At 39.7% G+C, this 26513-nt stretch overlaps 3 protein-coding genes across 5 annotated transcripts; 2 read left to right on the top strand and 1 right to left on the bottom strand.

The window, feature by feature from the left end:
• The first annotated feature begins 3687 nt into the window (after nt 1–3687).
• Nucleotides 3688–11846, top strand: gnl3l (guanine nucleotide binding protein-like 3 (nucleolar)-like). The gene is made up of 15 exons (XM_039797958.1): nt 3688–3798; nt 3893–3936; nt 4918–5028; nt 5127–5243; nt 5347–5430; nt 5687–5822; nt 5955–6058; nt 6182–6326; nt 6419–6506; nt 6593–6770; nt 6862–7004; nt 7095–7231; nt 7922–8088; nt 8193–8367; nt 11756–11846. The coding sequence occupies exons 1-15, from the start codon at nt 3786–3788 to the stop codon at nt 11821–11823; spliced, it is 1710 nt and encodes a 569-aa protein (XP_039653892.1). The 5' UTR covers nt 3688–3785; the 3' UTR covers nt 11824–11846.
• A 410-nt stretch (nt 11847–12256) lies between these two features.
• tfe3b (transcription factor binding to IGHM enhancer 3b) lies at nt 12257–21316 on the top strand. 2 transcript variants are annotated; one of them, XM_039797960.1, is made up of 9 exons: nt 12257–12433; nt 13845–14058; nt 14159–14383; nt 14897–14992; nt 15797–15908; nt 16016–16072; nt 16559–16634; nt 16834–16981; nt 20796–21316. In XM_039797960.1, the coding sequence occupies exons 2-9, from the start codon at nt 13867–13869 to the stop codon at nt 21216–21218; spliced, it is 1329 nt and encodes a 442-aa protein (XP_039653894.1). In that variant the 5' UTR covers nt 12257–12433; nt 13845–13866; the 3' UTR covers nt 21219–21316. The 2 variants fall into 2 exon arrangements, with proteins under 2 accessions (XP_039653894.1, XP_039653893.1); XM_039797959.1 differs by having other exon boundaries at nt 12258–12433; nt 16816–16981.
• Nucleotides 21317–23353: 2037 nt separating this feature from the next.
• si:dkey-245f22.3 (uncharacterized protein LOC492819 homolog) lies at nt 23354–25794 on the bottom strand. Of its 2 annotated transcripts, XM_039797955.1 has the most exons (6): nt 25711–25794; nt 25019–25122; nt 24658–24829; nt 24475–24567; nt 24167–24388; nt 23354–23984 (listed from the first exon to the last, which is right to left on the bottom strand). In XM_039797955.1, the coding sequence occupies exons 3-6, from the start codon at nt 24794–24796 to the stop codon at nt 23698–23700; spliced, it is 741 nt and encodes a 246-aa protein (XP_039653889.1). In that variant the 5' UTR covers nt 24797–24829; nt 25019–25122; nt 25711–25794; the 3' UTR covers nt 23354–23697. The 2 variants fall into 2 exon arrangements, with proteins under 2 accessions (XP_039653889.1, XP_039653891.1); XM_039797957.1 differs by lacking the exon at nt 25019–25122.
• Nucleotides 25795–26513: the final 719 nt, after the last annotated feature.

Here is a 26513-nt window from a genome sequence, read left to right as displayed (position 1 = left end):
AATGACAATAAATACACAAAAAGTAATGATGATAATAATTCACAATTCATGGCTCACAGTTCCAAGGTTAGTATGTAAAATATTGATGAGTAAAATAAATCTTGTTTCAGGAGAACATACTGTCACGTGTATCCACATTGACACCGCAAAAGAGAAAAAGAGAAAAAAAGAAAAAGAAAAAAAAAAAAAAGAACTTTGTTTATGTTATATATTTAATCAATTTGTGACATTTCTGACCCCTTCTCCTCTCATTCAGACATGAGATCTGAAGATGTTGAGTGCTGAGAAGATGGGATGGAAAAACTTGAAAAACTGTTGTAGGCCTATTGTTTCTTCTTAAAAATGAAATAAAACCTTTAATATAGCATTGATTTATTTTCTTAATTAAACTTGTAAAATATGCAAGTGGCTGGTAGATTTGCTTCACTCACCAGCCAAAAAAAACAATGGTAATCTATTGAGTGGCTGCTAAAATTTGAACATTCACTAGCCATTTGGCTGGTGGACAAAAAAGTTAAATTGGAACCCTGGCTGTACATTATGTTCTTTGTTGCTTTGCATTGAGGAAAACACTGATTATAAGAGCCCGTAGATCCATTATTTTGAAAGGTCATTTACAGTAATTAAGGCACCTGGTGGGGGCAGAGGAAGCAAAGTAATACTATCTGTTCACCAGTTCTGGTTTGGTGACAGAGAGTGGGTGAAAGGGGGAAGTCTTATATATCATCATTATCATGCAACTGGATTTTGTTTTTGCTATTTTCAAATGCAAATAAATCTATTTGGATCCGTGATCATTAAGCGCGTCTGGCAAGTTAGCCTATCCCCCTATTCAGCCTCTGGGTGGCTACAAAAAAGTCTCAGATTGCCGCCTTCACTGATTATGTTTAAACTGTACAGGAAAAGCAACCAGTATCATGTCCTTGCTGAAATGTTCAGAAATAATGAAGACAGCATTTCTTACATCTCCCTAGCTCACCTTTCACATATTTGCTCACCCAGCACCACATACAATATCATAGAGTGTGTAATTTGACATTATCTTTCTGCTTATACAGCATATACACAAATAAATTAAATAATTTCCTATTTGCTATATTTACTACTGTGTACCATTTTATTCAAGGGTCCCAATTCACTCGGTCTCAGTGTAAATGTGCTTGAAAGACAATTAGGGTTACGGTGGACAGATGAATCTAAAGTTCAAGTTGACACAAAAGACCTTTATCCTTGTCTCTTACTCCTTCCTATGTTTCTACTAGTCCTCCCCATACATCCCTTTTCTACTTCTCTTCATTCCCAGTATCTCATTCCTCCACTTTCATTCTTCCGCTTCTCCTCTTTCTTCTTTCACTCTCTTCCTCAGCTGACCCAACCTTTATTTCCATTTGCCTTCCTCCTCTCGCTATGGTTATCACATCTTCACATTCTCCTTCACTCCTTTTGCTTCTTTTCTCTCCTCTCCTCTTTTTTGCCCTCTCATATTCTCTCTTTTCCTTTTATGTTTCTTATTTCTTCTAATGCCTTATTTCCTCTCCACATACGGTTTTCAAGGTTGAGTGTTTAGGGGGGCATCTTTGGGGGGCTCCAGTGAAGTGCTGGCTGGCATAGATCCTCAGATGTTTACTGATGTGGGAAAAAAAAGTCACTTCTACTTGTATATGTACACTATCTTTTACGTATATGTACTTTTTCAGAGATGACACCATTGTCAATACTGCCTACAAATAGCTGATGGCTTTTTATGGAAAACTAGGGAGACAGACATCAATATGCACAACACCTAGCCTGGTCATACCAGACTCTGGTCCATTTCATTTGTTCAGAGAGTCTGGCCTCTCTCCATTGACAAGTGTTAACTTCCTTGAAGGTGGGTACTCGGTACTTAGATCTGCCCAGAGCCACTCTGGATCTGCCATAACCAATCGCTAACATTTGGTCGTGACGTAGGCCTATGTCATGCACATGTGCAACAAGAGGGGAGACTGACAACTATCGGCTTATATTTAGCATTAGCATCGCTAGCATCTGAGATGTGGGCAGTGTTTTGCCTCCAAATACCTTTTGAAATACACTTTAAATTATCAATACCTATTTTGCTTTGCCTGTGAGGGAGCCAACTTGAAAAGAAAAGGTCATGTTGGAGGTGGCTAATTGATGGTGTCATTGAATGATACCCAAGGGGGTACCATAATTATTATAATCAGTCCTTGCTGAAATGTTTAAAAGAGTACCGACAGCATTTCTTACATCTCTCTCTTTCTTTTATCATCTTCGCTCACCCAGCACCACATTCAATATCATAGTGTGTGATTTAACATAATAGTTCTGCTTTACAGCATTCCCACAATGAGATGTTGAGTCTCTTTAGCCGTAAATTTACGATGTCTTCTTTGCTCGTATCAGACACCATGTTGTGGTGGAGGCTGGGTTTTGAAGTGGTGAGTTTTTTTACCCTACTGTTGTCATTCACGCACGGACTCTTAAAATATTGAATTCCCCACCCTCCTCCACTCATTGGTCTTTTCATACACATGTGCCATAATTTTATTTTTATTTTATTTTAAAAAAAGTTGGGGGTTATAACCAGAGGTCAAAGATCAAACACACATCACCCTTACGTAACTAGCAGCTGTCTATGGGTCAAAGATTGAACTCACCCTAACCAGCACCTGTTGGGTCATCAATCATTATTTCTGACATAAGGTGGTACATATATCTCTCTGTTCACACAGATGTGTAATTACCTACACATTACCTAGACACACAGTAGTCCCTGTTCTTTAAGGATTCATACAAGTTTACTACTGTGCCAGAAATACCAACCCAGTTTTCCCAGTTTCTTTTCAATCATTTTCCTTAAATTGGAAGGTTTGGGCCTATAATTGTCTATAGTGGCTAAATGACTGCAGTTATTAGGGCCTGTGGGAAGATACCTGAGGAAAGACGTGTTTACAATCTGTAGAAGATCTGAAGCCAAACAAGTTGAAACATTTTTGAACAAGCCTGTTGGCATCATTGAAGGCAGCAGGAGGAGGATTTCAGATGTTGTATTTTAATTGGTTTTAAATGGACACTGTGACAACAACACATATCCTATACTGATATGGAGTGAATTGAATTTTGTGAGTGAAAGAGGAGGCAAAATTATTGCACGCCCTGGTGGATAAATGTTTAGATGCTACTGATGCAGGAGGGTTTGTTAACCTTTTGACAGTAGCAAACAAAGCATGTGCATTATTATTGTTTTTTGGCGATAATATCAGAGAGAAACGACTGCTTTGCATATGTTTTAGTTCCAAATTATAAATGCAAAGTCTCTCTTTATAGTTGCCATAATGAACCTGGAGAGTTTTATTTTTTATTTTTTATTATTCAGCTTTTCGACTCTTTCTTTTTTGTCTTATTCTTACCAGCGTTACATTTCTCCATGGAGAATGGCATTAATCAATAACATTTGTAAGTTTTGAATGATCTACAAGCTCATTGACTGAGACCATAGACTGTAAAAAGACTGAGACCCATGATAAGGAGGGTGTGAAAGAGAAAAAACTGTTTCACTGGTGTTTTCAAGCGTTTTGTGATTACCTCTTTTTGAACATGTATGTGCACGGAGACAGTGCTGTCAATGAAACCACAGGAATAATCAGATCAAAGAAAATCAGTCACCTAACCTTGGAAATGTCCAGACCGTTGGACTTTTATTTTGACATTTATCCGGATGTTGTGGGTGACGTGTGCGCATGTCCACCCTTTTGCCACACACGTGAATTCAGAGAAGGGCCATGTCCAAAGCTAGTACGTATTTTATCGGCATTTACTAAAGGTATTCAGTCTTAAAATAACTGTTGATGGTTTTAAATGGATTCTGTCGTTTCTTAATATTTTACAGAACAAAAACGAGCTAAACGTCTCGGCTTCCTCGGGAAATTTAAGGTAAGCACTCACGTTAAGCGGCTAATGCTGTGGCTAACTTCTAGTGCTGGAGCTAGGTCAGAACCTGCTGTGTAACTTAGTTGAGCCTTTACCTTCAAGAAAATAGCATAGTCTGATGCCAGGACACCCCAGCTCCGTGTTACGGTGTATTTTAATGGGTGCTAATCTATCAGTGACACTGACATTTCGCAGACTGCCAAGTACCTCCTGCAAGGCTTGGTGAGATACTATACTTTGGTGTAAATTTAGCATTCAGCCGTAGGGTTGACTATTGTTTTTTTCACAAAATATTTACTCAATGAGAGTTTTGATAAATAATCACCAATAATGTGGATACAATGACTAAGTGGGTAAAGGCAAATAATAGAGCAGCTAGAACAGTCTGGAAAGTTCAGAAAATGACATCACTTTGCTGTAATGCAGCCTTTAAAACCAGGAAAAGACAACACTTGTGTCATAAAGTGTAAGATATCGAGCCTCCTATATTGATGTCGATATAATATGGATATATTGCCCAGCCTTTCTTGTATCACCATACAATAATATTGTTTTTAAACGTATTGTGATATTCTTCGATATATTACAATTTATTAGTTTTTTTTCTCACTTCAAATTGTGTCCCCAAAGGAAAACTTTTTTAAATTATATTTTTCTCTGTTTGACAATAAACACACACACACACACACACACACACACACACAAACTAATAGACTAGCAAAGAAACTCTTTATCTGTTGCACTACTTTTTCCACAGTACATGTCTTTATTCATAAGTCAGATTTTCAGACTTGTTAATTATAATTTGTATTGTTTGCTCAGTGAAACATGTAAGCTTCTTATTTAATTTACAAAGCCTCACAGATGTGGCAATTAATGGAATGTTTAGCATCCTAGGTTTTATTGTGAAGCCTTTTTTTATAATGAACTAAAATAAAGTATATCATATTTTACAATACATTTTGTGTGTTTACCTGCCTGCAGACTAAAGATGGACAAAAGGATGATGCTTTAGGGCGGACAAAGAATCCAGAGCAGTCACCTGTGCAGCATGTCAAAGTCAGCAGAAACCCAGATGAAATCCGGAAGCAAAGGGTGAAAATTTGAAAGTTCTGCCTGTACTTATATTTGAGGTTACATTTGCTATTTTCTTGAGGTAAACCAATCTCTCAATTTGTACATTTTCTAATTAGCTTCAGGACCTCCAGGACAGGCAGAAAATCTCTAGAGAACGAGACCTGATGAAGAGAAGGAATTTGCAAAGCTTTCAGAATGACATCCTACAGCGACAAAGAGAGTTTGAGCAGAAGGTAAATGTCAGCCTATTTAGTGGAAATGGACTGCAATTATAATAACTGCCTACTGTGCAAATTGCCACAGTAGTGATTTCTGTTTTCTTCTTTGTGTTCACAGGAGACAGACATGCAGAGTTTGGAGAGGAATGTAAATTTTGAAAATGAGAATTCAAGAAAGGCATATTATAGAGAATTTAAAAAGGTACGCAATTGCTCCATTAATGCCACAAACTGGCTCATATCTTATAAATATTACAATTTTAGGCGTTTGCATAGAATTCTCACTCTGCAACTTATTTAACTCTACACTGCCATACACTCGTATACATACACATACTTAGGCTGGTTTAGATTTCCTGACTTATAGGTAACGGTGTTCCTTAAGCTGTGATAGATGGTGAAATTGATTTTTGAACATGAGCACTGTGTTTAAAAAATAAATAAATGTTTTTTCAAAGGTAGTGGAGGCCTCAGATGTGATTTTGGAGGTTTTGGATGCACGTGACCCTCTTGGCTGCAGATGTCCACAGGTGGAGCAGGCAGTCATTCAAAGTGGAATGAACAAGAAGATAGTTTTAGTACTTAATAAAATTGGTAAGTTGGTTAAACAAATTTAGAAAGTATATCCTTTTAGGGTTTGTCTTTATTTGCATAATTTATTTGCATAAGTTAGTGTTTTATTTATTGTATCAAATATTCAATGTTGATTTTTTACTTTGATTGTAGATTTGGTGTCAAAGGAAATTGTGGAAAAGTGGATTAAATATCTTCGTAATGAGTTTCCTACAGTAGCTTTCAAAGCATCAACTCAGCAACAGACCAAGAACTTGGTATGCAGTTAAATATTCATATTTGGATAATCTAAAATGCCAATTGAGATTCAAATAATTAAAGTTATGGTATAACATAATTTCACATTAACAATATTTCCCTCTGTCTCGTGCCATTGACAGAAACGCAGTAAAGTACCAGTTACACAAGCCACCACAGAGCTTCTTAGTACCAGTGCTTGCATTGGTGCAGATTGCTTGATGAAGCTACTTGGCAACTACTGCCGCAACCTAGACATAAAAACGGCCATCACCGTAGGTGTTGTAGGTAAGCACCACATCCAGCAATACACCAGGTTCTTTCTCTGTATAAGGTGAGATTGTCAAAAGTGAAATCATTTTGCCACTCCTGTTTTGTAGGTTTTCCTAACGTGGGAAAGAGTAGTTTGATCAACAGTTTGAAACGGGCACGAGCATGTAATATCGGAGCCACTCCTGGTGTCACCAAGTAAGTTTACAACTAGCTGTTGATCCCACACTGTGAGATCCTGTTTCTTACCTACTAGTCTTGCTGATGACTTTGATGGATTTTAGGTGCCTTCAAGAGGTGCATTTGGACAAACACATTAAGCTTCTTGATTGCCCCGGCATTGTCATGGCAACTTCAACGACTGATGCAGCAATGATTCTTCGTAACTGTGTGAAAATTGAACAGCTTGTAGATCCTCTTTCCCCTGTTGAAGCCATCCTTCGACGCTGCAACAAGGCACAGGTATGCCATGTCGTCGTTACAATCTTTTTTTAATGTTGCTTGATTGTGTCTTTTGCACACTGCCATAACAGTCATTCTGTTGGATGTACAGATCATGGAGCACTACGGAGTTTCAGACTTTCACACAGCTCTGGAGTTCTTGGCAATGCTTGCTCGACGTCAAGGCAAACTAAGAAAGGGAGGACTGCCTGACACTGACAAAGCCGCAAAGAGCGTGTTAATGGACTGGACAGGGTGGGTAAAAATGGAATTGGAAATAGATTTTGGAAGTTTGACAAATGACAATCAACCACTGTATTCATTTCAGCATGTTATGTTATTTAGGGGAAGGATCAGCTACTTTACGCACCCTCCAGAGACGCACACTCTTCCCACACATGTCAGCGCTGAGATTGTTACAGAGATGGGTAAAGCTTTTGACTGGGATGAGCTGGAAAAAGGAAATCAGGAGGTTCTTGCAGGTAAAGGTTACTTCTAGTGGAATCAGTTACACAGGATAATCCACAGACCTCATTGTTTTCATTCAGCTACTTTCTTTGGTAAAAAGTAGTTCCAAAGGCAACATTTATTTACCTTGTGATAATTAAAGGTCCCATGGCATGAAAATTTCATGCCATGGGCCGATCTGGAATCTTGCTCCTTATGAGGTCATAAGGAGCAAGGTTACCTCCCCTTTCTCTGCTTTGCCCGCCCAGAGAATGTGGCCCACCCATGAGAGAGAGACATCATGGCTTTAAAACGAGCAAAGCAGCAGTTGGTCAAGGCCACATCCCCACTCTCCACCTTGCCCCCTCCCTCTCTCCTCCTCAATAGCTACAGACACAGAAATGGCACATACTAAGGAAAGCCCATTGTGGGACTGGCTCTAGTGGCTGTAATTCTTCAGAAAAAAGACTTGTAAAGACTTCAGATACAGTATTAGGGGACCACTAAGGCCTATATAAAAGCATCCAAAGAGCACCATGTCATGGGACCTTTAAGTCACAGAAGGACATCTAAAATATACTTCCATAATGATACAAAACATGGTTAAGATTAGACTAAAAGAGTAGACTGAGATTACATTGGTTTTGTCAGATTATATGGTTTCCATTGTTAAAATACTTACAGAATCAGTAGTTGCTCTAAAGCTGGATTTTCTTTTCTTTCAGAGTCATCTTGTCCTGACATCCAAATGGGATTTTGCATGGAAACCACTGGAATGACACAAGGTGGCCAGGGTGAAACACCTTCTGACCTGGAAGTGGTGGGGGGGTCCTTGGAAGAGCCAGAATTTAAAGACGAAACTGAATCTATGGAGGATGGCCAGGACCCAGAGGTGTGAAACCGTTCAGTCCTGACAACTACGTTAATTACAGTATGTTGTGCACTTTGCGAATGTGTCAAATGGATCTCCTTAAACTTTGCTTCCTGCTCAAATAGTTTGGACCAATGACAGTGGAGATTAAATCTCAGAGGTCAAAGACGGTCTTGCCTTCAAATGATGCTGCATCCAGGGCTCCAGATTTAAAGGATATCTTGGATGTAGATCCTCTACAGCAGGGTCAGGCACTCCTGGCTGCCGGCAAGAGGAGGAAAAAGCAACAGAAAAGAGCTGGTTTGTATAAATATTGGTCTCACTCTAATACTATATATAATTTTTTGTGTGGGATGATGTGTTGATGATTTCTTAAAATACATTTTACCCTCATCTGAGAAAAAAAAAATAACTTCATGTTCTATTTCGTATAGGCTTCGCCCTCTAAGAGCTGTTGCTATTGGGTTTATCCCAGCATGCACAGTCGTGAAAATTTATTTTGCACCCTTGTGCCCTGCACGGGCCTCTCTTACGTTCGCAGTTACTGTATATTACAGCTGCGAGACCAGAGATCTGCTCCCTATTTCGGTTTACCAATTGACAGACCGGCTACATCCTGCCGAAAGATCTCCACCCGAGCTGCGAGGCGTGCATCGGTCCTGTTCGCTACTCTGAAAACCCGGCTGGATGCATTAAACTCGCCGCTGTCGCACATTGCGCCTCCCAGGGTGGTGTCAGTGATGCGTCTGCTGGTGTTGATGCCCGCAAGTCACGTAGTGGCTCCTAGGACATGAGTAAACACACACACACGTTGCACATGAGGTCAACCTGATGTCGCAGGGGTCCCTCTCACAACAAGCGGAACTTAAATCCCACTCTCGTTCAGATGCTGTGGAACAGGTTGGGAGGGCGAAAGTGGATCTGTTCGCCTCACAAGAGAATGCACAGTGAGCACTGTGGTTCTCTATGAAGGCGCCACTGAATGGGAGCGCTTGGAGAGGTTAGGGTGTCTCCTTGCGCTACTTAGGCAACAGCTCCACCCTGTGGTTATATCGGGTATGTTGATCTGTAACAGCAGAGCCCACTGTGTGAGCCGGAATGACTAGCCGCCTTATTCATACACCGTGTCACGCTTGACGGCAGTCCGCTTTTCAGCTCTGGTGTGTGGAGAAAGGCTTGGACACCACCTTGTGTCCTCTGCCTCTCGTGTTACCCTACCCTCAGACTAGGGTTGGGCAATATGGAGAAAATCAAATATCACAATATTTTTGACCAAGTACCTCGATAAGGCAACAATATTGTAGTGTTGACTATTGGTGCTTTCACAAAAATATTTACACAATGAGATATTTGATAAATAATCATCAGTAATGTGGATATAATGAATAAGTGGGTAAAGGCAAATAATAGAACCGTTAGAATGGTCTGGTAAGTTCAGAAAATGACATCACTTCACTGTAACGCAGCCTTTAAAACCAGGAAAAGACAACACTTATGCCATATTACGATATCCAAAATCTAAGACGATATCTAGTCTCATATCACGATATCTATGTAATATCGATATATTGTCCAGCTCTACCTCAGACACTGCTGGATAATGATTTGGCTATGTTTTTAAAGCGTATGTTGCGCCATTTTTTGTCGTGCCACAAGGACTGTGGAGAGAGATGGGGTTTTTGCACATCCCTTAGTGAAGCGTTGTTGAAGCTCTTTCAAAACGGCTATATTTTTCTTTTAGTGTAAAGGGAGTGGCATCCATGCACACTCCACGAGAGCATTATCAGCACCCGTGGCCCTCCTCAGAGGTATGACAGTGGCTGACATCTGCGCAATGGCATCTTGGGCATCTCCGTGCCTTTTTTCATCCGCTTTCATTGCATGATGTGTCTCCATGATTCACTTGGTCTTATCTGCACTAAACGGCATGTGATGCGCTATTAGATCTGGTATGCCATCGTCTCCATCCTCCTGCACCAGTGTGCCTGGGAGGAATGTGCTTTGCATTAATTAGTGATGATTTTAATCTTAATCATGGAGCACCTTCAGAATCCATGCGGCAGGGCCTCACAACATTAAGCAGGCCAGTCATGGAGATAGCCTATCAGGTTTTAAGCAAACAATATAATTTTGTTACATAAAAAAACCTGTACATTGTGAGAAGGAAGAGGAGCTAGTCTATGCTATCTGCTTGTGGATTTTGGTGTCACAGGTGGCATTGACTACATCAGCCTTGCCTTTAACCCAATAGCAACAGCTCTTAGAGGGCAAAGCTTATACAAAATAGAACGATAGTTACGTATTGTAACTCCAGCTTCTATGAGTATAGGCATAGCCCTCTAAAGGCCATTTTACAGTCGTCGTAGCCGAGCTCGCGCGCGCCAATGTGACACCAAAATGACATTTCGCTGGTGCGCCAGGATTTTGAGTGCGTGACTAGAGGGCGTGCACCACTCTATTTTTTTCAGAGGTGCGCAACAAAGCGGAAACGGGAAGCATGAACGAGCTCGAGGGTAACCGGAGGCCAGGACTCTGAGTGACTGCAAATCTCTCTTGTAAACTTACTGGGTTAAACGAATGAAAGGCTTGATCCAACAAAGTAGGTCATCGAATCAAATTTAAGTATTGACGTCAATGCTGCTGCCAGTTCTGCCATTGTTTACCTTTTTTCTTCTTCTAGTCCGTAGAGATAGCAAAGTCGGTAGCCTTTCCTCATTAGCACCACATCTGTTCAGGAGAAGACTGCAACTAGTGTCGCAACCACCACGCGCGAGTATAAACAGTTACAGCGCTCCCATGACGTCACACTGGCGCTCGTCAGGTCGGCTGCGGCGAGTATACCCCATGTTTAAGAGCCAGGCCACCTGTTTCACTAACATTGGCTGAAGAAAAATGCTGATGTTGGGAGCAGATCTCTGGTCTGGCAGCTGTAATATACAGTTACTGCGGATGTAAAAAAGAGGCCCGTGCAGGGCACAAGGGCGCGAAAGAAATCGTCATGACTGCGCACACGTGAGGGATAAACCCAATAGCAACAGCTCTTAGAGGACTATGCCTATACTCCTAGAATCTGGAGTTACAAGACGTAACTATCGTTAGTTTTATTGTAAACATGCCTGGTGGAAAAAAATGAAAAATTGGAAATTTGAACCCATTTTTCTGTTTTTCCAAATGTCCGTTTGTGCTTAGAAAATTTAACTGGTAAGTGTTACACTGACCTCCATTTATTCAGTTTTCAAAAGTAACAAACAAAAAAAGGGTTTTAAGACCACCCAAGACTAAAAACAAATTGCTTCATCAGTTGCTAGTGGGGATATTATAACCCAGTGATAATGTGGCTAACAGGCCTGAGATGTGACAGAAACATCCACTCCTGTGTAAAAGGTTCTGTTGGGTTTTTTTCCACCCCATGTACAGTAGCTGATTGTCAAAATGAGTGCATCAGCATGCAATCTCTCTCTCTCTCTCACTCACTCACACACACACACACACACACACACACACACACACACACACACACACACACACACACACACACACACACACACACACACACACACACACACACACACACGCGCGCGCGCGCGCTTCTGCAAGGAATAATGCGTTTGCTGTATACCTGACACTGATTATATTTAATCATGCAAAATTACATTGATACGGTTTTCTCTTCTTTTTTTCTCTGCAGACAAAATTGCCACCAAACTATCAGACACCTTGACAGCTGCAATGGACTTCTCATTTTCAGATAGCTGATTAAAATAAAATAATACATAATTTGTGGTTTGTCTTTTTGGGATATAAGTTATATAGCTAGTATTGTAATACAATCTACATGCAAAGATTTAGCTTCAGGAACCCTCGATTTCATCATGAAAAGAAATTGTCATAGTAGTTTTTTACTATGTAAAATATATTCCTGTTCAGCCACTGTTCAAAACAACCACTGAAAAAGTTTCGCATTTAGTACAGATTGCATATTTATTTTTATAGTGTGTACAGCAGGGCCTTTACACTTCCATATCTAGGAGCTATTTGTACATTGCACTTTAACTTGAGATCAAATAAAGACATTCATTACTTTTTTATGCATCACAATTACACTGGTTTGCATTTGAATACTAGTTTTATCTTTTACTTCTGGTATGCTGACAGTTTTGAAAATGTAACCTCACAGCAGTCAACATGTTCCGGGTAACCTGCGTCAGATGACCTCAGTCCATCGGCCCAAGATAAACAACACTGTTTAGTGCCGTGGCTAGCGACTGTTTAAGGGCTTGTATTCACCGAATTTAAAGATGGCAAAGAAACCGGAGGACTTCGGAGGTTTATGGCTGTGATTACGATAAACAAATATATTGCCACAGTACGTTTCTTTTTATCTGTCTCAAATAAATTATCCAGTTGGATAGCAATAGCTTTTTGGACAACTAACGGATGCTAACCATGGTGCTGACTCTAGCTAGCTAGCTTGGCTAAACGGCAACTTCCTACATTTACTTGTCACTACCGTGACTGTCTTAAGCTAAGGCGCCGCTGATACAGTCTATGGATACCCTACTGTCTTTAACAAAAATAACGAACCTCTTTCAAGTTGGCGACTATTAAGTAGATAGCTAGGCCAATTGAGAAGTCACTGTAAAGCGTTGATGATGTAAATACTAGCTAGCTTTAACGTTAACGTTAGTGGACGTGGGCCCGTCAGCAGCACTGAGTTTTTAACTGAACTCTGCTGTCATGACGCGAGATTAGAGCTCACCAAAAATAGAGATTATGAAAACCACAATAAGTAAGCTAGCTAACAATTTGGTGCATTTTGCTTGTCTAGCTAGATCTAAACTTGATACTTGACATAACATAAAGTAACGTTAATTAAGCCTTTCTATGATATGTTGTCAGACAACGACCACTGATCGCAATGTCAACCTTTTTCACATACCGTTAGCTAAGCTAACTGACACAGGATGAAGCAATACTGACAGCCCGTTTTGCACTCTGCAGACATGTACACAACTGATGCCTTTTGAATTGTGTGCCTGCATTTGGTTTGGAAACGTAGTCGATGCATTCATTAATTTTACTCGGAGAGGGTGACATGTCTGTATCAGGTGTATAGGCTGGTTTGTGTGTAAGGTCTTTATGAGTCCACACTATTGCAGAAGAAGGTTTTGGAATACAAAGAGGTAAAACTGTATTATGTACTGTACAGGTATAGAGTTCAAAAGTAGGCCTATCTTCAAACATTAAAGATACCAAATGAGACAAACTGGATTGGAACTCAAAAGATAGTTTTGTCATTGAGTACCTCAGAGTTGGCCTACTTCTTTTTTTTGATGTGATCATTTTTTATTGACAAAGACAGTATAATTTGTCAGCACCTGATTAAGCATCAGCACTAGCTGATTGGTGGTGTTGAGCAAGATTCCTTGATTGTGCAGGTTGGCAGAGAATAGAGAAATAATGGTTTGGTTCAAACATGAAAAAAAGTATTGATATGTCCAGGTTATATCATAAGCCTTCATTGCTAATGCTATACAATTTATTTTCATAAATTATTTAATGAAAATACAACTTTTCCATTGGAAATGATGTTGTAAATACCAATGGTGGGAGTAACATCTGGACTGGCCTCCAAAGCATCTTCACTAGAATACTGTAGTGGATGATTTTACGGATTACACTGTGTAATAACACAAACATGTTGCATACTTTGAAATACTGGTATTACCTATCTATAATGCTCATTTGTTCGGTTTGTTTTCCTGCTCCATCCCTAGATCTGGATCGCTCTCTTCAGCCATGTCGTCACGTGTGTTGCTGCGGCAGCAGCTGATGCGAGAACAAGCCCAGGAGCAGGAGAGACGTGAGGCCCAGCAGCAGGCCTCTGCCTCTCAGCTTCGGGCCTCTGACTCCACTCCAGCCATTTCTGTCACACTGCCCCCAAATGCTGCCCGTCCCCCTCCAGCACAGGTGCCTGTGGAGGTGCTGAAAGTAAGAGTGTCCTGTTTGTATGCTCATCACTTGTGTTCTTTATGTAGTGAAGTCTGATTATGTCAGATCATTAGCCTTTAATAACTCTTCAAATGATCAGGTGCAGACCCACTTGGAGAACCCCACCAGGTATCACATCCAGCAGGCACAGAGGCAACAGGTGAAGCAGTACCTCTCCACCACTCTGGGCAACAATGCGACTACTCAGACCATGGGTGTGTCCCCTGTGCCGCAGTCCAGTTCTGCCCCTGAAGTTGCTCCTACTGCCAGCAGTGTCCCTAACAGTCCTATGGCTCTGCTTAACATTGGATCCAACAAGGAGGAAGTATGGGAAATTCTTGCTTTGATACTAGTGGTTTAACTTCTTGTGTGTACGTTTGGTTTGCTGGTACAGCAGATTGCACAACCTTGTCAATAGTTGCCTTTCTGCAAACTTACAGTGCAATTTTGGAGAAGTGAAAATGTCTAACCTTCTGCTCACTTCTAGCTTAATTACTTTTTGTTTGCTCTGCAATGATGTGTCCGAAGGTCCCACTACGCTGATGCATACCTTTTGTCATCGTACCCTTGTTGGCCTGTTGTCACAATAAGATGTTAAATACTGCACCTACACCTTAATCTTGCAAGCACTTCTCTTGCACACACACACTCTTTGAAATGAGGCCTCTTTAGTTTAATTGGTTTAAATGTTTAGTGTCAGCTTTTACAGAGTATACTTAAGACTGTTTTAGATTACAAAGCACACTGTCTACATACATATTGATTGCTCTGACAGATTTAACCCTAATGACTTTACTGACTTAGTACTACTGGTGTTTTCTCTCATCTCTTTATCTAGATTGACGATGTGATCGACGACATCATTAGTCTTGAATCCAGTTTTAATGACGACATCATTACGTTGATTGACTCAGGTCTTCAGTTGCCTAGCACGGTATGAAGAACAATATACTTATTTAACCATGAATACTTTCTTTTTAAAGTTTCCTTTAGAGTTTACACATTTTCGTTAGAAGTACAGTGACAGGATAACACTGGACTTCAGGTCAAGCCCAGTAACGTTTTATAACCAAAGTGTTTTTTCTGTGAATGGACGGTCTCTTTCATGTGTGGAATTCTGAAGTCGTGGGAGTAAATATATACTTTTGACACTCAGTTTCAATTCGTCACAAAAGTACTGCCTGGGCGGGGTAAAGATATCCGATGATAGAAGACAGAGGAGGAGGGAGACCAAGTGGATAGTACTCATAAAATGGTACATTGTAGCTGCCAGGTTACCAACTCATTTGTGAGATAGAAAGAGCTTGCCAAGACTTTGCTGAAAATCAAATATAAAATGAGGATTATGGTGATGCTTTTGGAAGAAAAGAAAAAGAAGCACAGTAAGGTAATGCTTTTTTGAAATAGCAGCAGGTGTTGTTCAGCTTTAATATGTAAGAATGTAATATAAATAGACGGATTTTGCGCTTTATCCTTCAACAGCATCTGTTGATTCAAATTTTAGTTTTAAAATCTAATTTTAATACCTGCCTTTTGGTTGTGGTATGGTTGCTCTCTGCAAAATGTAGTATAATTTTTTTATCTGATGTCACAGAAACCCAATTTGATTCTATTTTGAAATGTGTTTTTAACTTTTAAGCAGGGATGGAGAAGACCTAATTTTTACATATTTGCTTCTAGGCATATGGTAATCAGTGACCATTTATGACATTTATTATAACATGTTTATTTCCTGTAGCTCCCAGGAAATCTTTTGGATATATACCACAGCCCTGGAATGGCAGCACCTACTTTCACTGTCAGCAACTCCTGCCCTGCTGATCTTCCAAAAGTTAAAAGGGAAATTACTGGTACAGTAACTAACTTTTTTACAAACTTTTGACTTCTTCACTTTATTTTTTTATTTTTAAGTTTGATACTATTTAATTGTATGGAACACTATGAATTTGACTTTCAGATGCAGATACCAAAGCACTTATGAAAGAAAGGCAGAAGAAAGACAACCATAATCTCAGTAAGTCAAGCTTTATTTCAACCATTTTGAGAACTTTGTTGAATGTGAATGCAGTATTGCCATGCAGATTAAAAATCATAATATTCCACAACATGCTCTTTTGCCTGTTTCAACTCTAGGACAACCCATATGCTCTTTTTATCTTTTAATGAACATACATCAGCGTTATAAGAACTACCTAAAATGACACAAACCAACCTTGGGGAAAATAGTTTAGACATGTACTTTGTAGTTTAAGTTTAAGTTGGGTCTATGTCCCATCAGCTAACATTGAGGGGGCAGGGTTTATGATCTATACTGCAGCCAGCCACCGGGGGGGGCGATCAAGATGTTTTAGCTTCACTTTTGGGGAGCTGTTATGTCATACATCTTTTTATATACACTATATGAAATCAAACAATGCTTGATTAGTGATCACTGATTGTTGAAGGTATACTTAAGTGTGACACTGTCCCTCTCTGCCCTGACGTCCTTGCTTGTCTACAGTTGAGAGGAGGCGAAGATTCAACATCAACGACCGTATAAAGGAGCTGGGTACTTTGATACCCAAGTCAAGTGACCCGTAAGCGCAGTCAGATTTTTTAAGGATATTCATTTTCCTTTGCTTAATCACTTGATGAATTAAAAATTATGGTATTTATATTTTTTAGAATTGAGCCCTTGCAACTGTTGTGTAGTAACAATATTGTTTCTGTTTCTGTTGTGTTTCCTTTCTTCACTGCCTCTATAATATATGTATACTGATATCACAATGATGTCAGCGAGATGCGCTGGAATAAAGGCACCATACTGAAAGCTTCCGTAGACTACATCAGGAAGTTGCAGAAGGAGCAGCAAAGAGCCAAGGATATTGAGATGCGTCAGAAAAAGCTGGAACATGCAAACCACAGTCTAATGTTGCGCATCCAGGTCAGTATTTGTTGGTCAGCTGTGTTAGATGGTGGCATATCCAAGACTTGAATACAGCAGATACAGTTGTGTTCAAAATAATAGCAGTCCAACATCACTAACCTCATAAATCAATTTTTTTGGTATAAGTGATATTTCTACATGGCAAATAATTTACTAGTAAGTGTTGTAGAGTCATAGAAAACCAACAGACTCAACAGTCATGACATGCATGCTGCTCATTCTGTGTAATTTAATCTGTAATTGAAAGGGGCATGTTCAAAATAATAGCAGTGTTGTGTTCACTTAGTGAGGTGATTGATTTTGTGAAGACACAGGCGTCAATTATGGCCCATATTTAAGGAAGGAAGTAAGCAAATGTGCATGCTGGTTATAGTGCATTTCACACTGAAATACTCAGCAAAATGGGTCGTTCCAGTCATTGCTCTGACTTTGACAGCGGACTTTGATTAAAAAGTTGATTGGAGAGGGGCAAACATATAAAGAAGTGCAAAGAAACTATAGGCTGCTCAGCCAAAATGATTTCAAATGCCTTGAAATGGCATCCAAAGCCTGAACGACGTGGGAAAAAACGGTCAACTACCATTCGAATGGATCGAAGAATAGCCAAAATGGCAAAGGCTCAACCAATGATCAGCTCCAGGAAAATCAGAGAAGACTTAAAGTTACCTTTGAGTACTGTTACGATCAGAAGAAGGCTATGTGAAGCAAAGCTATCAGCTAGAAGCCCCCGCAAAGTCCCATTGCTGAAAAAAAGACATGTACTGAAGAGGTTGAAATTTGCCAAAGGACACGTTGACTGGCCAAAGGGGAATTTTGTGGACTGATGAGAGCAAAATTGTTCTTTTTGGGTCTATGGGCCGCAGACTGTTTGTCCGACGACCCCCATGCACTGAATTGAAGCCACAGTACTGTGAAGACAGTAAAGCATGGTGGTGCAAAAATCATGTTATGGGGATGTTTTTCATACTGTGGTGTTTGGCCTATTTATCGCATACCAGGGATCATGGATTAGTTTCAATACATCAAAATACTTGAAGAGGTCATGTTGCCTTATGCTGAAGAGGAAATGCCTTTGAAATGGGTATTTCAACAAGACAGTGACCCAAAACACACCAGTAAGCGAGAAAAGTCTTGGTTCCAGATGTGCAAGATTGATGTTATGGAGTGGCCAGCCCAATCCCCAGACCTCAATCCCATAGGTGACATCAAAAATGCTGTTTCTGAGGTAAAACCCAGTAATGCAGAGGAATTGTGGAATGTAGTGCAATCGTCCTGGGCTGGAATTGAATGGAGAAGTTGGTCGAATCCATGCAACACAGATGTGAAGCAGTTCTCAGAAATAATGGTTATGCAACTAAATATTAGTGCAGTGATTCAAAGTAAAGCAAACCCTTGAGACATTTTTCAGTTTATACAGTAAATGTTTGAGTTTGTAAAGAAAAATGCAAATACTGCTATTTTTTTTTGAACAGCCTAATATTCCTTTTTCTTCACATTCTGTAAAGGTATAACACAAACTTGATCAATTTTGGTCATGTTTTGATGTGGCATTGAATGTGCAGTGTTCCCAATGCATTGACATTATGGAATTAAAAAGCTCTTCTAAGGATTTTGAGCATTATTCACTTTTTTAAACACACTGCTATTATTTTGAACACAACTGTATGTATCACTTAACTAGTTGTGGTGGTTTGCTATATACCTTAAAGGTACATTGTGGATTTTTAGACCACGGTAGTGGCACTGCACAGTGATGAGTGGGTCCCCAAATTGCTTGTTTTGCAAAGATGCACATGCATACCACGGGACTAGTTGATACACATTTCTGTAGACTACATAGATGATAAAGCAAATGTGTGCCGGGAATCTGTATTCTGTTTAACATGTGTTTTGCTGAGTTATTATCAAGTTTTGATCCTAAAATATTTAGCAGTTAACTTTTTTTTTTACTTGTAGAAACTACAAACTAGAAACATCTCATCTGGTGATAGCTATGCCTGGAGGTCAAATTGTCTTTTGTGTTAGTAAACTAATATGACATTTTCCTCCAAAAAACTATTTCTTATTAAACGAGAGCCAAGTAGCGGTGTGCCAATGTAAGAGAAATAAAAAGACGACTGCTAGCCAATGAAAACAGTTTGTTCATTTTTTAAATTGTATAATAAGAAAAGAACATAAATGTAAACAAAACCACTTTGTATGCACACTAGGCAAGATTTGCATTAGTGTTAAGACAGTAAAGCTTAACAATCAGCCACAAATAAGGTGATGTTTCAGTCCAAAATGTGCAATTTACTTTCATTAATTCTCAACTTGGTTATTCCCTCACTGCCACTTGGGATCACCAAAGTTCAAATTTGCTTTGTGCAGGTTAAATCTGGTAATCTTATTTAGGTATCAAAGCTAAAATGTAATTTTTAAGGTATTGTTTATTGTAGGGAAATTACTTTACTTAGCAGCTCCTGGGTGTTATTACATAATAACATTTCCAGTAGGGTTGGTTACCATTCACATTCTACCAATAACTTACTTTCCTTCTGTAATAACAAAACACTTTTTTTTGTTTTTAAGGTTATTTTTTGGGGGCTTTTTCCCTTTATTATATAGTGACAGTGGATAGACATGAAAGGGGGAAAGAGATGGGGGTTGACACGCAGCAAAGGGCAGCAGGTCGGATTCGAACCTGCACCGCTGCAGGACTCATGGGACGAACGCTCTTACTGGGTGAGCTAGAGGCTCCCCCACAAAAAAAAAAAACTGCTTCAGTGAAACTAATTCCAAAAAGACTTATCCTATTCACTTAGAACATTTTATTTATTTAGAACATTTTACACTCCACACAAAATAAAACCCCTCCCTCTCCCCTCCCAAACCCATCCCTACAACCTATCAAATCAAATAATTATTCATTTTTTGCACTGCGCTGTAACTTTTATTCTTGTACTTTACATTTCTCTCTATTTTAGTCGGTTTTTATTTTCTATCTCTTTAAACTGCTCTTTAACATACCTGCAAACTTGTCGCTTTTCGGCAAAAATCGCCGCTTTGAATGGGAAAATGTCATCCACGTGAATCGTGTAGATCCGAAGAGTTTTTATTTGGGGGGGAGGGGGGGGGGTCCGAGATCTGGTGCTAATACAGCACCGATACCTTAACGACCGTTATCTACCGGACTGAATAGCAAATCGGATTTCGGTGCCTTATTTAGATGCCACTTAAATGCCTCCGAATGATGTGTCACCTTTTTCAGCCCTTTTGAGTTTGCAGGTATGCTTAATGTTTTGTGTAAAGCACTTTTGAATTGCCTTGTTGCTGAAATGTGCTTTAGAAATAGAGTTGCCTTGCAACCTCCAGCCTGTTAGTCAGTCACCAGGGCATAGAGAACACTGTTATGCCTGCCTGTCTCAGAGGAAGTGTAACTGCACCGCGACCACTTTCGCCTCGCCATAATATTATATTGCAGCGAACGGTGTTTATGTGGAGTTTTGAAAACTGTAACCACACTTGCAACAGCTTTATCGGCATTGCTGTGGTTCAAACTGCCAAGGCAACGTAGTTTCACTTTGTGAGTACTGCACCTCTGCGCATGTGTCAGAGCTGAGCCCCACTCTCTGTCAACATGCAGAGAGGACAGATAAGCTCCCACTTAAGCGCTCCCTGCTACCATAATTTTATTTGATTTAATGTGAATCGGTAGTTCCGATGTAATTCTGTCAATAACCAAAAAAGTACCTAGTTTGGTACCCAACCCTAATTTTCAGTCATTCCAGAACATGGCATCTGAATGTAAATGTGCTGCGGTTCTTTTCAGGAACTGGAAATGCAGGCACGTCTCCACGGCCTGAGCTCTGATCCCTCTCTGCTGCATCAGCAGCAGGTCCCACATAGCGGCCCGTCTTTGCCAGGAGTCTCCTCCCAAAACCTCCTAAATCTGGGCGTGGCAGGCATTGGACAGCCTCTGCCAGCCTCCTTCCTGTCCCCGCCCTCCTCGGACTCTCCTGCGGGAGTCACCATCAGCAGCCCCCTGGACCTGGGCAGCCTGAGCTTTGCCGAGCTAGACGACACCTCTGCCTCGGCCCTCTACCCTGACGTGGGCTTGGGAGACATTCTAATGGACGATGGGTGCACCCTGTCTCCAGAGAGGGTGGGGGAGCCGCTGTTTTCTCCTTTGTCACCAGGTGCCTCTAAAACCAGCAGTCGCAGGAGCAGCCTTGAAATGGACGAGGACTTGTGATGAGTTCTGTTTGGCGGTCAGGGACTGTCTGTAAGGACCAGAATGTCAGGAAGTGCAGTCTATCCTTAAATAATATTTATAGGACTGTAGAATTGAAATAAAAAAAAGCAAAAATAGCTAACATTAAGAAAACTAATATACATGTTGGAGAAAGTATGTTCTTCTTGATTTTTTTTGCCATACAGACATAATTATTATTGTTCCTGTTTGAAGCTGGTCAGATGATCATGTCTGGGTTTATAAATGCAATTTTATTCAAATGGAATGTTGTATAATACGGGCATGGCATTAGGAGATAATACATTATTAAATAGTTTTAAAGATTTTCTTTAGAGATTTAAGAGGGATATAAAGTTTGCTTGAATTTATTATGTGCTCATTTATAGAGAAGAGAGCTGTGAGGTTTATTTTTCACAACAACGCTGGCATAACAAACTGATTAAGAGATGCCAACATACTATATGTATATATATATATATATATATATATATATATATATATATATATATATATATATATATATATATATATATATATATATATAATTTTTTTTTTTTTTGGTGTGTGTGTTTTTTAACTGACTGGAATCAGGGTTTAATAATAGCAGTCGCATGCTCATCAATGTTGGGTTGTTTCACCAGCAGCTACAGAAGGGATCTTTGTTAGGGGAATTGGCACATTGTTAAATATTTACTGCATATTGTATATAAGAATATTTTATTTTGAGCAATATTATTGCACCTTATTTTATGGCTAGTCTATGCATTTTATGAGAGCTTTTGTCTGTTTTTATTACTATCACAGAACACAGTGGACAGCTAATGCCCAGGTTACATGTATTTGTAATGAACCTTAAAAGCAATGGAAAATCACTTGCTGCTGCAGCTAGTTAGCCAAAGCAGGACTTCTGCCAGAGTAGCTACAAATTACAAGTAAGCATTTTATTTTTGAATATATTCACACTGTCAGTGGAAATGTAAGGCAGTATGAGAAATGCAGAACAATTTTAACTTTTTACTATAGTACTGTAGTTCATTGCATTAGTTTTTTGATACCTGAATAATAGTTTGAGAAGTAGTTTCTCCTGACTAATCTCTATGTTGTCAGTGATTGTTTGTCCCTGTTAACCTTGGCGGTCACTGAGTGATTTTACTGGTTAGCATGTTCTACCAAGATTGTGGCTTCTTCTTCTTTGACGATCAAAAGTAATATATCTAATAATGCATTCTTGCTAGACATTGTAGTATGAACTCAGAGGGCTTTGGCCTTCTTTTAAACCAACCACTAGCCTCATGTCTGTAATGATAACGTATAACTGTTTGTTGTGTGAAACCTGCAATGCAATTATTATTCAATAAAATAGCCACAGAGTTTAGAAAGGCATTTAATTTGTCAGATGCTCAATGCAACCTTATGTTAATGAATGTGTGTTAAAAAAAAAAGTTCTGGCATAAGTGTAGTTGTTTTTGTTTTACTTCCAACACAACCTCCTAAATTATTGATATACATACCATTTAAACATCAAAACATTTGGTGGTTACAGTGATTTTAAGGTGTCCAGGTCATTCAGAGCTTACATGTACGTACTTTGTTTTTGAGCTAAAAGCTGCTCTACTCCATAGCTCAGTGCTATTTGCATTGCTCCCAGTCCCATAAGGTTAAGTACCTACAGTGCTGCTCATGAGTATAAGAACCCATGCTGAAGTTGACTAAAAAGAGGAATAAAAAAATTATCTTTTCGAAATTGATCGTAATGCCTTAATTAAAAAAATTAGGAAAAATCCAACCTTTAAGGACTTCAATTTTCATTGTGAATGAATAATGTATTGTAAATAAATAAATGTTCTTCCTTATAATACAGGGGGCATAAGTCAGTACACCCCTATGTTAAATTCCCATAGAGGCAGGCAGATTTTTATTTTTAAAGGCCAGTTATTTCATTGATCCAGGATACTATGCATCCTGATAAAGTTCCCTTGGCCTTTGGAATTAAAATAGCCCCACATCATCACATACACCATACCTAGAGATTGGCATTGTTTTATTTCAGTTAGCCTAATAGCTGGTTTGATTTGCAGTGAGAGATGATTTTATGGAAAGTACCCCATGCCAATCTCTTTTCTTTTTTTTCCCCTAATTTTTTCAATTAAGGCATTAAGATCAATTTCCAAAAGATGATTTTTTTATTCCTCTTTTTAGTCAACTTTAGCATGGGTTCCTATACTCATGAGCAGCACTGTATGGTCAGCTGTTTCCATTCATACTTAATCACTCTCCATGATATTAACCATGTCTTACCATGACATATTTGAGTGCTAACATTGACATTGTTAACCATAAACAGGTAGAATTTGTGTCTTGCCCATAGACTGTTACAGTCTATGGTCTTGCCCCTATAAGTTGGCTTTTGGAAGATTTTAACAAATAAATGATTCCCATTGGTTTATGTCTGGATGTGGTTATTTGCTGACAGTCAGCATTAGTGGTAAAGCATTTGAGAGAATTCCAGAGCGAGGTCCAGGCACTCTGTAGCCTGAAGGCAGATGTCGCAGGCAGGACAGTCGCACAGGAAGCAGCGAACACCCAGACACCCACAGAGGTCACAGTGGTGGGTGATGTCCAAGAGAGGCTGCAGGGTGCGGAGCTCGCAGCCGCACAGGGATGAGCATAGCGACCAAACACACTCGTTACATCCTCTCATCATGGCCAATAAACAGTCCAATGGATGACAGAAGAGGCAGGCCAAAAGGATTGCAGCACAAAGGTCTTGGGGAAAGAAAGGTAGAAAACGAAAAAAGGCAAGGTGAGAGAAGAACGCTTCAATTTGAGGAAAAAACATGTAATAAAAATAGATAGATTAATATATTTTTATTGATCCCAAAAATGGGAAATTACAGTGGAGTAAAATGGAGTTCAAGAAGGAATACACAACAGTTATATGTCCTTACCATCACCATCTGGCTCAGTGCGGACAGTAGTGATTTTGAGGCTTTCTTGACTCCTGCTGATTGATGTGATTGACTGACTCACTTCATAGACTGTGCAGGCCTCCATAGAGGAAGGCAGCAGGGCACATAGAGGCTTTGGCTGCTCTTGCTCCACAGAGCATGGCCCACAGATGGATACTGCTCTGGTCACTCCACCTTTTAGGTTATCAGGCAGGTTGATTTCTGCACCAGACATAAAAAAAAACACATCTTCATGAAAACTGCTTTTAGAGGAACTTGATATTAATTGAGTTCATAGATTAAGGTACCTATTACTTTGGGGAATACATTCACAGTTGAAGATAATTCTGTGTCCTCGGTGGAGATCTGCTCTGAAAAACTGGTGACTTCAGTCAAAGATCCTGTAACAAAGAAAGTTCAACTTTTTTTCTAAGGTACTTTAATTGATTACTTACATATTGATTACAATATACCCTGTTCCCTAAACATACCTGTTGGACCTGCGATAGAGTTGTCAGGTATGATGGGCAGCTTTGAGGCAATAGTTAGTGAGTCATGGAACTTTGATTTGCCTTCACTTCCATCACCCATCTTTTCATTCATATCTGTCGAATCCAGTTTGACATCCATTGTGGCATCCACTTAAATCACCTGCTTCAGTTTCTTAAGAAAATGAAAGACAACCAACCAGGACTATTGAAGGAAGGACAGGAGAAACTAGAATAGTGAAACTGGAACTGGTAATCTGAGAGAAAATGTGATTTCTCTAACTCAAAACTATCATTTAAATTCACTATAACATTAACTGTAATGCTTTAATTTGACATATTTTCTCTTCCTAAATTTACTTACTTAATTATTTAATGTAAAAAGAAACATCATCATTCTCTATGGAGATCACAGATTCAGAGTCAGATCTGTAGCTGAGGTTTCAGCTGTTCGTGATGAGTGGGCATCTTGGAAAGTGCAGAGAAGTTAATCTATTATTAATCACCATTTTGGAAACATTTATAATGTAGATGAAAGGCAGCACGGGGATATTCTGACAGCTACATGATAATGTGAGATCTTGATTTTGCTATTCATTAATAATTCATGGCTTCAAGTAATATACCTTACGTGACATCTTGACAGTTTTATTTTTATTTTCAAAGGGACACATCCATTTCGGCTCTCTTCAGCTGAAGAATTTTATCCACATTTTTAAACTATTTGTTATAGTTTAACAAATTATTTTTACAGTAATCAGTTATAGGGGGTTCAAAGAATGCAAATAGGGAGTAATGTAGTATTATATCAAATTGAACGAGTCAAATTAAACTAATTATTTACATTTAAGAAACTTCAATTCAGTCCATCTGATACATGGAGTCAATATAGCCACAGCCACAGCTGTGCTTCTAAATAAAGTAAAGATTAAAGATACATTTGATGTGATTCATTACTGGCATGTAGCCTACAGGAATACACAAAGCCTACTGTGTTTATCTCTCATTAATCCTCACTGTATGACAATAATTTTGTAAGAAACATATTGTACTCACTTTTCATGACATATTTTAGAAGTAGGCGACCCAGCATGCAGCAGACACAGTGCACAGACACATCCTTCAGTGACCTGAAGGTGTAACTGCATCACACAGGCTCTTTCATCTCTCTCTCTCTCTCTCTCTCTCTCTCTCTCTCTCTCTCTCTCTCTCTCTCTCTCTCTCTCTCTCGCTCTCTCTCTCTCTCTCTCTCTCTCTCTCTCTCTCTCTCTCTCTCTCTCTCTCTCTCTCCTCGCTCTCTCTCTCTCTCTCTCTCTCTCTCTCTCTCTCTCTCTCTCTCCTCCTCTCTCTCTCTCTCCTCTCTCTCTCTCGCTCTCTCTCTCTCCCTCTCTCCTCTCTCTCTCTTGGCATGAACAAAACAAAAAAACATGTTGCCAAAGCAGTTTACAGAAAATTCATATCACATATTAAATAACAACATGAGCCGTGTCTTCAGTCTGCTGCGCCAAGCCCGTAATGCCCCCCGCATCAAGACAGCCCTGGTGAAAGATTCTGATGGCAACCTTATAGCAACTGAAGCAAACTGCCTCGAACCCTGGAAAGAGCACTTGAGCCTCCTTCTGCAGCACGGTACCTTCCCGGCTGATCCCGCCATCTCATCGGTCGCTAACGCTGCAGCCCCTAGTGTGGTAGTACAGACCCTGTCTCACCCGAGGAAGTCAGAGCCGCTCTGGGAAAACTTAACAACAGGAAAGCTCCCGGCATCTGTGCAATAACCGCTGAGATGCTGAAATCAGGCGCTGAAAGCATCGTCGAGTGGCTTACCCACATATTCAATAAGGTGTGGGAGACAGAGAGGA

The sequence above is a fragment of the Perca fluviatilis genome, chromosome 4 (assembly GCF_010015445.1).
Source record: "Perca fluviatilis chromosome 4, GENO_Pfluv_1.0, whole genome shotgun sequence".
NCBI lineage: Eukaryota > Metazoa > Chordata > Actinopteri > Perciformes > Percidae > Perca > Perca fluviatilis.
The sequence above is the reverse complement of the archived record's forward strand: the minus strand, read 5'-3'. Positions and strand labels throughout refer to the sequence as shown.